Below are 13,711 nucleotides of genomic sequence, written 5' to 3'. Positions count from 1 at the left end.
GGGCCCTGGCGCAACGAGAGCGCCGTGAGCGTGGAGACGCTGCTCGACGTGCTGGTCTGCCTCTACACCGAGTGCAGCCACTCGGCCCTGCGCCGCGACAAGTACGTGGCCGAGTTCCTCGAGTGGGGTAAGTGCGCGCCGCCCGCCGGCTTCTCCCCTGCTCCATCCCTCCTCTGAGACCCGCCGCCCGTCTCTCCCCTGCCCCCGCCCGCGCCCGCGCCCCTGGACGTCCGCGTCGGGGCGTCCCGCCCCCTCATCCTGCCTCTCCGAGCCACAGCCGAGTTCCCACTCCCACCCCTCCCCTCCGCCGGGCCATCGCCCTGGCCTCTTCCTAGATCCACCCTTCGAGTCTGGATATCATTTCCTGCAGCACTCCCTGGGATATCCGCCCCAGCCCCCGCCCTCGCCCCGCACCTCGCCTTCGGGGTCCCGAGGCTGCGGCGAGCTCCCTCTCCCAGCCCCACGCCCTGCTGGCCGGTGAGGGCAGTCGGTGTTTGTTCTGCATCAGCCTCGCCCACCGCCCAGTGGCCCCCTTGTGCATTTCCGGGGAGCCCCGCTCTCAGGGCCCCACCAGGAGACAGGCTACCTACATCCCGTTGGTCCAGACCCTGAACGTCCCCAGTACTCTAGCACCTCCCTGGGAATTTTAAGGTTGCAAGCTTTAATTTGCATTACGCCTTGCTACAGTCACTTGTTTTTTTCCTTCTTGTGGTGTACCAGACCCACGGGCTATTTGGGAGTTGCTGGAACTGTCACTTAAAACTTCTGACTGATCTTTGCCTGTGCTCTCGCCTTCCTTCAGGAATCTATAATGCTGGAATTATTGACCGGCTGTGTCTCATTAAGACAGAAAATTGACTAAGCTGTTTAATGGTCATTAGAATCTTGAAGACAGGTAACTGTGTACTCCAGACGCTTTGCGGGGTCTCTGGTTCACCCGGGCATGGGCATGTCCTCAGGTCTGTAAATCGACTGAGTAGGAGGCCATGTTTATGTTCAGGCCAAAACCTTATCCTTGGGTCATTGCGTCATCGGGCTAGGACTGTGCAGTTTGAACCAGTAATTTCTAATCTTCAGTGTTGATAAAGCTGATATCTGCATGAGGAATCAGATGAATGTGTTGCACAGTGAGGCTCCCTACTCTGCCAGAAAGCTCGCTAGAATTTGGAATTTTGTTTACAAACTAAAACCGAAGTTGCTGAAGCTTCCGGGCTTTTCCTAGGAGTGCAGGGAGAGCAGCAGGAGATCCTGAGCCCAGGCGTCGGTTGGGTTTATTTTTTGGTGGGACCACCATGCTTAAGAGTATTCTGGGTTACATAGAGTATTAGTAAATTCAGAGGACAGTATTCGCTTTCTTGGGCGCTTTATCAGTGGCATGATTTCCAACTGAATAATTAACTGACTTCACAGTTGCTTTGCAATGAGGTCTTTGGTGCATGTTACAGTCTGAGCCTTCTGAACGCGGTATTTGCCGCTCCTTTCTGATCTTGAATCCTCAACAGTTCCTCAGTGGAGTTCGACTTGGTGCACACTTGGTGTGTGAGTAAAGCGTGACAGAGGAGGAGGCCTCAGAGCAGGGTGGGGCTGGTGAGGTGTGGTCAGCTGCCTCCTCTCCCGGAACTGCTCAGTGGCTCCCACCACTGGCCACTGGCCTTGGGGACCCTCTGGACAAAGCTCTTCTCCGCAGATGCCGACCCCCAGGGGTGTGAGCGGATGCTCACACCAAGCTTAATGAGTAAGGGGAGGTGTACTGTGAGGTCTGGCTTCTCCAGGTCTGAGCAGAAGCAGTGTGCTATAATATGGACATATTTTCAGAATTGTTTCTGGCTCTTTGGAAATTGTCATTACAAAAAATCACGTTATCCTCTTGAGAACTCAGATTGCTCAGAAGTATAAACTTTAAATGACAGAGAAGAATGAACTTAAGTTTTGACAGTGTTTTAATGAAATGTTATTGATAATAAGATCCATTAAGCTCAGGCAGTCTCACTTAGGTTAACACATACATTATTGTCACCTCGCGGTGGTGTGTTACTAGCTACCACGTGTGTGCCGCCATTGTTCAGTGATACTGGGAATTGCCTCGTTACTTCGGGAAGCGAAGAATGGTCTTTAGAATACAACCATTCATAGCGCGTTATTAGGTACCCTGACTTCCAGGTGCAGTGACTTCTCCTCAGAAACATTGTCCAGGAGACACACCCAGGCTCTCAGCTGAGGACTGTGGGGCTCTGGATTCACCACCCGCAGGGTTTGAACCGGATGTTCTTGTCATGCAGGGAGCCAGCCTCTCCCACCTCTCAGGTCTCACCAGGTGTCTGAGGACAATTATCTAGAATGCTTTAAAGCTAAGGAAGAAAAAGGCTGATTCATTCCAGGTTTTGAGATTTATTGGGAAATCTTTGCCGAAATTTGGAAAATATAGGTAATAAAGTTTTTAAGTTTTAAAAGAAGATTGTCTCTGGCTCTTATTATCTTAACTGCAACAGTGGTTGCATGGGACGAGTCTTCCCAGCTTTTTTTTTTTTTTTTTTTTTTTGAGAGGTTTTCTCTATAGGGCGTGTACACTCACCAGACAGACAGAGAGAGACAGAGAGACAGAAAGCGAGAAATCACTCCCCAGGGAGGATGGCCACTCCGCAATCCCTTCTCCTCCATTTCCTCTCGGGATCTTGGGCACGCACGCACACGCGCCCGGCATGAGTTTTAAGCCACCAGGTCCGGGACGCGAACCGCGGTTGACTACGTGGGAGTCCAGCGACATAGCCATTGCTACAGGCACTGATCCCAAGTCTTCCCAGCTTTCATTGCAGGTTTTTGTCTTTAATTTTCTTTTATGTTTATAGTTTGATCAATTTCTTCTCTGAAATCCTGAACCTTAATTAAAGGTTGGGAATACCCTGCTTTGCATGTATGTTTCTTTAAGCTATTTTTTAAAATGTAAATTTGATACCATTTGAAACAAAGCATAGCAAACACTTTATAGTTTCCACAAATAAATAGCAACAAATGTGGGCAGCCAAGGAGGCACGTTACCTTTCATCTTTGCTATATAGAAATACTTTTTCATGTGTTGGATTTCTTCATACTTTTTAATTTATTATTTTAAATTTTTACAGAGGCCGCGTGTGCTTGCCAGAGAGAGGGAGAGAGATGGGGTGGGGGGGAAGCACCCCCAGAGGGGTTTGGGCACGCTGCGGTCCTTTTCCATTTCTCCAGCCTGTTGCGGTTTGGGCTCACGAGCAAGCCCGTGTGCCCCCCGTGTTTTTCCTGGGGCTTGCTGCCGCTACAGGCACGTGTCCGAGGCTGGCCAAACCGTGCGTTTCCAAGAGCATCTTTTTTTACGGTATACATCCTCTCAGTGAATAGAATGAACCTTTCCAGCCTTCTGGTTAATTTCTCACTTGTGCTTTTTTCTTCAGTACCAACCGGCCGGCCCCTTCTCGGAATTCTTGTTTATGGGTGGCAATGCCCGTGGACGTTAGTGTGGTGATGCCAGCCCTACGGGTGTGTGCGGTACGCCACCAGGTTTAATAAGTAAGGCTCCACGGTGCTGAACATCTCCAAGTACACTTTAATGTTAATGGTTTCTCCAGATGGAATGTTTGCATAACATGAGAACAGTATTCTATTTATTTTTAAAACTTGCTGTAGGGCATGTGCTCTTGACAGAGGGGGAGAGAGCGAGAGAGCGAGAGAGAGGGAGGGAGGGAGGGAGGGAGGGAGAGAAAGCACTTCCTAGGGGAGGCCATGCCCTTTCCCTCCATTCTCAGGATTTTGGACATGTACACACACGGGCCTGGCATGTTTTTCAGGCCACTGGGTCCACTCAGTTGGCCATGTGGGATGTAGCTGCCTTAAACACCACGTCTCAGGGTGGCCTGGGGGCAGTGATTTAAATCAGAGATTTAGGAAACAGTTCCTTTGAGGGGCCAGCAGTTAGTGTGGTGGTTGAGGCAGGCGCTGGACTCCTACGTGGCCAGCTATGGTTCAAGTCCGGGACCTGGCAGCTTGCTTTCTTATTTCTCACTTTCCTTTTCTCTCTCTGGTCAAATTGAAAAAATAAATAATAACAAATAAAAATTAGATAAATAATTATTTGGGAAAAAAGTAAACAGTTCCTTTGAATAAGATCTAAATCGTAGAGAAATGGGATAAAAATGGCATTAGCATAATTTAGATTTTATAAACAGATTTGAAATGTGTATTGCTGTTAACTGCAGTGTGTGAGGTACGAGAGTCGCAGCCATTAGACATTAACAAGCCTGTCTTAGGTCTCCTCCTCTCTGACCTCTGCGAGGACAGTTGGGCTTTCAAGTGAACAGGAGTGTCTGTTAAATCTAGACCTGCAGTAAATAAAACTGAAGTTGAAGAACATGTTCTCACTTCGGTGTGCTCTGCTAGCTGCCCAGGAAGGTGAATAACACGCAGTGGTCCGCTCTTAAGTGCCCAGGTGCACGGAGTCACAGAACTTGATGGTAACGCCCCTGGCCTCCGCCCTGCTCCTGTCGCCAGCCCGATGCCCTTAGAAATCTGTTTGTGCTGACATCGGTGATGCTGAATAAACAGGCCAGCAAATAGACTGTTAATTTCAAACTTATTAAATACAGATAAACTGTCAGATACGTTCCTTCTTAAAGAGGCAAAAGTATTTTTTGAGACTGGTAAGGTAAAAGACTTGCTGGAAGAGACCAAGTACAGATTTTTATTTATTAATTTTTTAGGTCAGAAAAGTGTATAAAATAAAGGAAGCTGATTTTTTTTTTTTTGGATAGGAAGTAGGACTTACTGGTGGGTGTGATTAAGGAGAGGGCAGACAAAGTTCTCACCAGTGCCTGGCCCCCCTTTGTCCAGGGGCCATTGCTAGGGTTGCATTTGACCTCATGGTGATCCAGGATGATCTACTTCTCACCCTCGGTGTCTCCAAGTCCATCTGTATCTGTCCAGCAACTTAGTGTGAGTGGACGTGATGGCTTGACCAGTTTGAGCCCTGGCCGCTGTGCAGGGGCTTCCCAGAGGCACTGCATACCTGTCTGCAGCCTCTGCTGAGGATGGCATGAGGTCAGAGACCCGAATGCCCATCAGAAAGGGCTGCCTCTGAGGTCCTTCAGGGTGACCCACTCAACAGCAGGCTGCAGACACTCCCCAGGAGGCTTCTGCTTGTGGGCGCTGGGGCCCCCGATAAAGGAATTATTGGAAGGATTCAGTACAAAACAATGTAACCATGTACTCAGGCGCTGTGTCAGCCCCATACAGTAGCTCTTGTCTACCTGAGTTTATTCTTAGACTTGCAGAATGACAGTGAAGTGCCCTTCCATTTGTGGGAGAAACTAGTACAAATGCTCTGAGGACAGTGGAGGGGAGGGACATGCACTTCCCTTAGATATAAAATCACTAGTTTTTTTTTTTTTTTTTTTTAAGAGGCTTTTGCTATAGGGTGCGTGCACTCACCAGACAGAGAGACAGAGAGACAGAAAGCGAGAAATCACCCCCCAGGGGGGATGGCCACGCCGCACGCGTGTACACGCGCCCGGCATGATCGTGGGACTCAAACCACGATCGACTGCTTGGGAGTTCAGCAACATAGCCACTACGCTAACTGCTGGTCCCAAAATCACTAGTGTTTTGATGGTATGGACTAGGTATGGTGATCTTTTTTTTTAAAGTTCAGTTATTTTTCTCCAACATAGGTGGAAAGAGAGATACAGAGACTGAGACAGCACCCCCAGCAGGGTCTTCATGCTGCAGCCCTGCCCAGCCACAGCCAGCTCTGGGTCATGGGCTCATGCCAGGGGCGTTCAGAGCTATTTCTGGACCAAACCTAGACTCTTCCCATGTGGGTCAGCCTCTCAGGGCATCATGTTACCACTGAAACACCGCTTTCCCCCTTTTTGTAGTGAGAGAAAGAGGTATTTATTTATTTTTTGGAGAGGTTTTGCTATAGGGCACATATGCTTGCCAGAAAAACAGAGACAGAGAGACAGAAAGTGAGCAATCACCCTCCAGGGGGGATTGACCACACCGCAATCCCTTCTCTATTGTCCTCTTGGGGTCTTGGGCATGCACGCACACACGCCTGGCGTGAGTTCAAGCCAACGGGTCTGGGACTTGAACTGAGGTCAACTACATGGGAGTTCAGCGACATAGCCATTATGCCAACTGCTGGTCCCGAGAAAGAGGTATTTTTGACGTGATCTCATCATGTCATAGCTCTACTGCCTCAGCCTTCCATCTGGCTAGGGCTCCAGGTTCACACCCTGTCTGCGCTGGGCCAGGAACTGAACCAGATCTCCCATGTAGCCTTAGCCATTGTACAGCGGCACCCTCCCACCTGTATCTCTGTAGCTGGGACTGTATGTGATAATTTTCATTTTAAAAAATATTATTATTGCCAGAGGGCATGTGTGCCATGCTCATCAGAGAGCGTGTGCGTGTGCCCGCCGGTGGGTTGTGGTCACACCACAGTCCCTTTTCCACGCCCTCTCCTTCTTGTCAGGATTTTGAGCACGCCATGTTTTTCAAGCCACCAGGTCCAGAATTTGACCCACAGTGGGCGTATGAGATCCGGCTCCATCGCTAATACACGGCACTTAGCTACTGTATTGCAGGGCTGGCCCGGATATGGCCACTATTTCTTTTTTTAAGAATTATTTTATTTATGGTACCAGCAGATAGCATAATTATTACATCGCTGGACTCCCATGTAGTTGACCACAGTCTGAGTCCTGGATCTTGCAGCTTTAACTCACACCGGGCGCCGGTGCGTGTGTGCCTAAGATCCCAGGAGGAGAATGAAGGAGAAGGGATTGTGACATGGTCATCCCCCCTGTGGGGGGCGCTTTCTCACTTTCTGTCTCTCTGTCTTTCTAGCGAGCACACATGCCCTATAGCAAAAACTTCTCAAGAATTATTTTATTATTACTATCATTGTTTTAAATTTGATCAGAGAGAGACAGAGAAAGTGAGAAAGTAAGCCTCCAGGTCTGGGACTTGAACTGTGGTTGGCCATATGGGAGTGTAGCGTTTTAACCACCACACCACCTGTTAGCCCTATGGTAATCTTCTGAAAGCTTTTTTTATTTTAAACCTTACCAGAAAATTATGTTTTCCTCTCAAACATAGTAGATTCTGTCTGTCAGATAGAGGTCTTCGGTTTTGTTTGTTTTTAGGGTTTCTGCCATAGGAGCTTGTGCTAGCTGGAGGGAAACAGAGGGAGAACGGGAAATCACTGCCTGGAGGGTTGGCCATAGCACAATCCCTTCTCCTGGGACTTTCGGGCATGCGCGTTCATAGGCCTGACGTTTTCAACCTGCTGGGTCTGAGTCTTGAGCTGCTCTCAGTCATGTGGGAGTCTGGCACCATAACCACACCTGCTGGCCCACCCAGTTTGGTTTTTATTCAATCTATATTGAGGGTTAGGTGTCTCTGGTCCGTTTTCTTGACTGGTCAGTAAAAAGGACTGGTTATGTAATAGGTAACTTTATTTTTTTTTATTCTTAGGAAAGGATTAGAAATTTGAAAAAAAATTTTAATAGAATCTAATTTAATTCAAATCCTGTTTTTGGATTGGGGTTTCTTTGGAGAACATGTAGAATGTACTCTTCCAAAGTGATTCCTAACTTTACAGAAATGATTACTCTGAAACCACAGTCATGCGTTGGAAAACTTAGGGCTGTGTTTGTTTGTTTTTCCCTTGTTAGGAATTTTAACAGATCATGTGATCTCATCTGTCCCCCTCGCCGTTGGGTAAGCCAGGTTCTGGACAGTTTTCCTAATTGTTTCTGAGCAAGCAGCCCTCTAGTCTGCATTTCTGCTCTACAGGGCCATGGTCAGCCTTGGGCCTGCTTGTTGGTGCCTGCTTTGAAACACCTCAGTTTTATTTTAGCCTTTCTTTCCATTGCAATTATCACTGGTCTACTGAAGCTGTCGCGCCCTCAGACCTGAGTGGACACTTTTCCCATTTGAAGGCGAAATACTCGCCAGGTTGGTCTGAAAGGTAGCTTTTTGTTCATCATTCTCCCTTTCAGACACTTCTCCATTGACATATTCTGTTCCTTTTTACAAGGTAAGGTCTGGGGACCAGCAGGTGGCGTAATGGTTACGTCACTGGACTCCCACGTAGGCAACCGTGGTTTAAGTTCTGGACCCTGCGACTTAAAACTCATGCCAAGCGCGTGTGCATGTATGCCTGAGATCTCACGAGGAGAATGGAGGAGAAGGGATTGCGCGTGGCCGTCCCTCTGTGGGGTGGTTTCTCACTTTCTGTCTTTGTCTCTCTGGCAAGTACACGTGCCCTGTAGCAGAAAAAAATCTCTCTCTCAAAAAAAAAAAAAAACGGGTAAGGTCTGAAATCCCAGTCCAATGAAAGAATTTTAAGTTGACTTAAAACACATATAGGAACCAGCAGATGGCGAAATGGTTACATTGCTGGACTCCCAGGTTGTCAACCGCAGTTCAAGTCTGGACCTGGTGGCATAAAACTCACACTGGGAGCATGTGTGTGCGTGCCTGAGATCTCAAGAGGAGAATGGAGGAGGTGGGATTGCAGCGTGGGCATCCCCCCTGGCGGGGGTGTGTGTGGTTTCTCACTTTCTGTCTGTTTTTCTCTGTGTCTCTGATGTGCACAAGCGCTCTGTAGCAAAAAATCTATCAAAAAAAAACAGGAAAAAAGACACATCTAATCTCAGAAGTTAAAGTTAATAGCACTTCTGGGGGCCAGGAGGTAGCATGGTGGTTAAGGGTGCTGGACTTCCACATGGCCAACTGCGGTTGAGTCCTGGACTTGGCAGCTTGCTGTCTCACTTTCTCTCTCTCTCTCATTTTCTCACTCTGTCCCCCTCTGGTCAAATTACAAAATAATAAATAAATAAAGTTAAATAATTCTTTTATAAAATAAGAATTATTTTTTAAAAAATTAATTATTTTAGGGACCAGCAGTTGGTGTAATGGTGATGTCTCTGAATTCCCGTGTAGTCGACCGTGGTTCGAGTCCTGGACCCAGGCACATGTGCATGCATGCCCAAGATCCTGAGAAGAGAATGGAGGAGAAAGGGTTGCGGCGTGGCCATCTCCCGGGGTGTGTGTGTGTGTGTGTGTGTGATTTCTCGCTTTCTGTCTGTCTCTTTTTGCTGAGCACACATGCCCTATGGCAAAAACCTCTCCCTCCAAAAAAAGCACGTTCTGGATGCCTCTTCTTAGTTCTGATAGCCAAGTCTGGCTGCAGAGGTGGTGCACGGAGTGGCAGCTCCTGCCCTCCTGCCTTCTCTGGTTCTAGCCTCCCGCAGGCAGTCACAGTAACGCTGCTGTTTCTGCTTAACACTCATCTCAGTCAGGACCAAGTAACTTGGCTGAAATCATATCTGAGTCGACTTTCCTCTCAGGTAAAAGTGGGTGGTCTGCATTCCAGGCTGGAGGGCAGCTTTGTCCTGAGAGGCCTCAGAGCCCTTTCCTTGCTGACTCTTCACTGCGCCCTCTGAGGCGGTGGCCTCCCATTGCGTTCAGGCAGCAGGATGGTGGTGTTCGGTTGCTGTGGGAGAATTTTGGATATTGGCGCCCACCAGGGTGATAGTCACTCTAGAATACCTTCTCTGCTCTCTCCTAGGATTTTAGGCACACTCACACACATGCCCAGTGTGTTTTTCAGAACTCTAGCCTTGGGCAGCCAGTGGCATGGTGGCTAAGGAAGCTGGATCCTGCACAGCCGGCACCTCCTGGACTGGGCAGCTTGAAAAATATGCTGGGCACCGGTGTGTGCCCAAAATCCTGACAGGAGGCAGTTGTGGAGGAGAAGGGGTTGTGTGGCCATGCTTCATCGGGAGTGCTTTCTCGTTTTGCTCTCTCTGTCTCTGGCAAGTGCACGCGCCCTCTAGAAAAATTAAAAAAAAAAAAAAAAAAAAACACATAACCCCAGAATTTAACAAAATTACAGGGTACTCCTCCTGGTTGGACCATTGTAGGTAGACAGCATCCGTTTGGCTCCGCCATAGAAGAGAAGCTTTCTGTACTTTTCCTTCCCTTTTCCCCTCTTTTTAAAAATAACATTTATTTACTTATCTATTTATTTATTGTGATCTGTAGGCCTTGAGTCCAGGACTCGAACTGTGGTGGGCAGTGTGGAAGTCCAGTGCCTCAACCACCACGCTACCTGCAGGCCCTCCTTCCACACTTCTCTGCATTTGCTCTCTTTCCCCTGGCCAAAACACAAGCTCCCCTTCCATTCTCTTCCTTTTTCCAAATGCGATTGTTTAGTTTTGTTAAAATTGATATTCAGTGTTACATTCTTATCATTAGATAACTTTTTTTTTTTTTTTAATTGCCAGAGAGCAAGAGTGCTCACCAGAGAGAAGGAAAGTGAGAAATCAACCTTCTCCCACCAAGGGTGTGGCCACACCACAGTCTCTAATCCTCCATTCTCCTCTCGGGATTTTGGACATGCATACCCATGCACCCAGCATGATGTTCAAGCTTCTGGGTCTGGGAGTTGAACTGTGGAGTCAGCCATGTAGGTTCTAGCTGTCTTAACCTCCATGCCACCTGCTGGCCCCGAATCCCAGGTTTTTAACTGGAACTCCTCAATACATCTAACACCTCAAGTAATTCATCACTTTTAATCCTTTCCAGAATCTTCCATTTCCTGTTGTGTTCTCTGCTAGAGACAATGGTAATTCTAATGTTAACTCTTTTTGTCTCTCTCCTCTGTGGATCCCTCTTTCTGGATTCCATGTGCTTTTCCTTTGGTGGATTTATCTTCTAGTAGCTTCTTAAAAAAGAGCTTAGCAGAGTTAATTTTCTGTGGCCCGGTCTGTTTGGAATTGTCTGTTCTTCCTCACTCTTGAAGGACACTGTCTAGGTATGGGCTTCTAGGGCAGAAACTTTTTTCTCAGACGTTTGAAAGCATTGCCCATGGCCTCTGCCTCCTGTTGGTTTGAGACCGCTGAGGTGTGGGGTTCTAGTCCTCTGCGCGCAGCTCTGTCCCTGGCAGCTCTCAGGTGCTGTTTATCCCTGCTGTTCCTTGGTGGGTCCTTCAACTCTGGGAAACTTTTGTTTTCTTGGCGATCTCTTCTTCAGTGGCTCCGTTCTGTCTGTCTTGAACTCCCATTATTCAAAAGTTAGACCTCCATAGGGTTGTGGGGTTGTGTTCATTTTCTTTTCTCCTACCTTTTTTCATACCTGATCCTTTGGTTCTGACTTTGTGTGTATGTGTGATGTTCTTAACTATCTTCTAGTCCTTACGTTGAATTTTTATTTCTGCCGCTTTGTGTTTCATTTCTGAGTGTTCTTGTTTGGTATTTCTCTTTGCCACATCCCATTTTTGTTTCATGAAGTCAGTACATTTAAAAAATTTTCATTTTATTATTTTAAAATTTGCTATAGGGCATGTGCACTTGAGCAAGCAAAAGCAAGACTTCAGGTCAGGGACTCGAACCATGGCTGGCCATGTGGAAGTCTAGCACCTAAACCACCAGGCCACCTGCTGGCCCTGGCATACCTTTTAAAAACATCTGTCTTTGCTTATTAATTTCTAAAGTTGATTTACGCACACACACTTATGTCATATAGATGCCCTTGTTCTCCGTGCGATTTCTCCTGAGTTCTGTTTTACTGTTGGCCTTTGTCTGTCAGAGGCTTCTCTTTGATTTGGTGATGTTTGCTGGTCTTCCTGTAATCAGGAGAGGCTGGAATCATGTTTGCCTCAAGTGTTGGACCTCACTGTGGGACACAGGGTGTGGCCTCTGCCAGTGTGAGGGACCTTACCAGAATGGTAACACAGGTCTTCCTCTTGGCCTTTGCGCTTTCCCAGAGACGAGTTTCCCATCTCCTGCTTGGGCGTAGAGGTGGGCAGTGGCTGCCCGCCTCCTGTGAGGGTGGGTGAGGGGGAGGAGGGCCGGGCGGTAAGGTTTGGGTGGAACTGCTTCTCCTCCAGATGTGAAGTCAGAACTTAACTGTTGGCCATTTCGTTTTAAAAAAGTGCAACATGCCTGTGCACATGCACGGTTACTTCACGTGCAGTGGAGGGAGGGGCAAGGGAAAGGAGGAGCAGACGACTGGACCGCAGTGGTCAGGGCGCGGGGAGCCAGATCGTGGTTTTCTAACTGAGAATGTAGTCTCGGTCTGCAAGAGCAGTTCTGGTAAAGTAGCAGGTTCCCTTGTTAGTGGACGCCTCCCGTCTTCTGTTGGGCACACCTGAACCTTCATCCTCCGTTTCCAGCTGTGCGGGCGTGTGTTTCAGCGGCTGCCCACCCAGTCGGACTCCGATCTACCTGTCCAGCCCCGTCCCCTAGTAGGCTCTCATTAGCTTACTAAGTGGTGCATGCCTCTTACTCTTAAACCACACCGCAGAACCATCCTCGCGCCACCCTCCAATTAACGTGATCGTTGTTCTCAGCCTTGACTTCTTCCTTGGGCTTTCTGCCGGCCATGGCGAGCCCCGGAGTCTCCTCACCTGCCGCTTCACAAAAGAGGTGGCAGGTCCTCACCGAAGGATCCTTGCACACAGGCAGCACGGGAGCGGCGGCGGCGGCTCGCTCACCAGGTATTTTTAAGGACTTAGGTGTAGCACGTGCTGCAGTGGTGAGCAGCATGAAGTGGCTGTTCTGGAGCTTCTGTTATCCTGAGGCTCCATACCCGTGTGGGCTGCTCATTGGTGCGGTCGTAGCAGGGCGTCTGGGCGTGGAGGGAAGGCGGGTGTGCTCTGTGCTCCACGCTGCTGAGGCGTCCGTGCGAAGCCAGGTGTCGTTCCCGTGTCTTTATTTGGGCGTGTCACTACTTCTATCCTCACTCTTGTGCATCTGTTAGGGAGGCCCTCCAGAGAAGAGTACAGACGTGGGAATAAAGAGGGCAGGTTTTTCTCCAGGAACTGCACAAGCCTAGGAGGAGAACGAAAAGAGAACGGGGTTAGCAGGAGGTAGAGAAGGGAGAAGTACAGGGCAGGGGTGTGGAAGCTGGGATGCCTGACAGTGTCTGCTCCCTCCGGTGGCTGGGGAGGGTGTGGAGGGACAGCAGGGGCTCACAGAGATGTGTGTGTAACGGGACGTTTGTGACTCACTCATGTATACACTTCATTTTCCTTTTTCTTCATTTAGTTTCCTGTAGGGCAAGTGTGCAGGGTACGTCAGTGAGGAAGCACCTGCCCTCTGCCCCGGGGAGGTGATGGGCATATTGCAGTATCTTTGGACTTCGGGCACTTGTCCAGTGTGATTTCTCAAGCCGCCAAGTCCAGGACTCAAGCCACGCATTTGGCCATGTGGGATCCAGCCACCTTAACTACCATGCCACCTGCTGGCCCCTAAATTTCATTATTATTGAAATAACATACAGCTATGTAGCTATATAATTATTTTTAAACTTTGTTTTAAGAGACATTTTTGCTGTAGGATGCGTGTGCTCATCAGAGAGACAGAGAGAGACAGAAAGTGAGAAATCAACCCCCGTGGGGGATGGCCACACTGCATTCCCTTCTCCTCCATTCTTCTCTTGGGATTTTGGGCACACATGCACACACTTCCTGGTGTGAGTTTCAAGCCTCTGAATCTGGGACTCACATTATGGTAACTACACAAGAGCCCAATGATGTAACCATTATGCCATCTGCTGGTCTCTTATTTATTTATTTATTAATTGTTAAGGTTTTAGCCATAGGGCATGTGTGCTTGCTGGAGAGAGAGAAAGAGAGAGAGAGAGAGAGAGAGAGAAAGAGAGAGAGAGAGAGAGA

At 48.5% G+C, this 13,711-nt stretch overlaps 1 protein-coding gene and 1 pseudogene across 2 annotated transcripts in view; both read left to right on the top strand.

The window, feature by feature from the left end:
- Positions 1 to 13,711, top strand: part of CDC42BPB (CDC42 binding protein kinase beta) — a gene marked incomplete at its 5' end in the record, with an annotated part of 125,229 nt that continues 111,518 nt past the window's right edge. For both annotated transcript variants that reach the window (XM_014592214.1, XM_006160036.2), the window contains 1 exon segment: positions 1 to 127. In XM_014592214.1, coding sequence (XP_014447700.1) covers positions 1 to 127 — 127 coding nt within the window.
- The window catches only part of LOC102495528 (interleukin enhancer-binding factor 2-like), an 18,348-nt pseudogene continuing 15,539 nt past the window's right edge, over positions 10,903 to 13,711 (top strand).

The sequence above is a fragment of the Tupaia chinensis genome, unplaced genomic scaffold (genome assembly GCF_000334495.1).
Source record: "Tupaia chinensis unplaced genomic scaffold, TupChi_1.0 Scaffold000671_2, whole genome shotgun sequence".
In the NCBI taxonomy this organism is placed as follows: Eukaryota; Metazoa; Chordata; class Mammalia; order Scandentia; family Tupaiidae; genus Tupaia; species Tupaia belangeri.
This window is presented reverse-complemented; position numbering and strand designations above follow the sequence as displayed.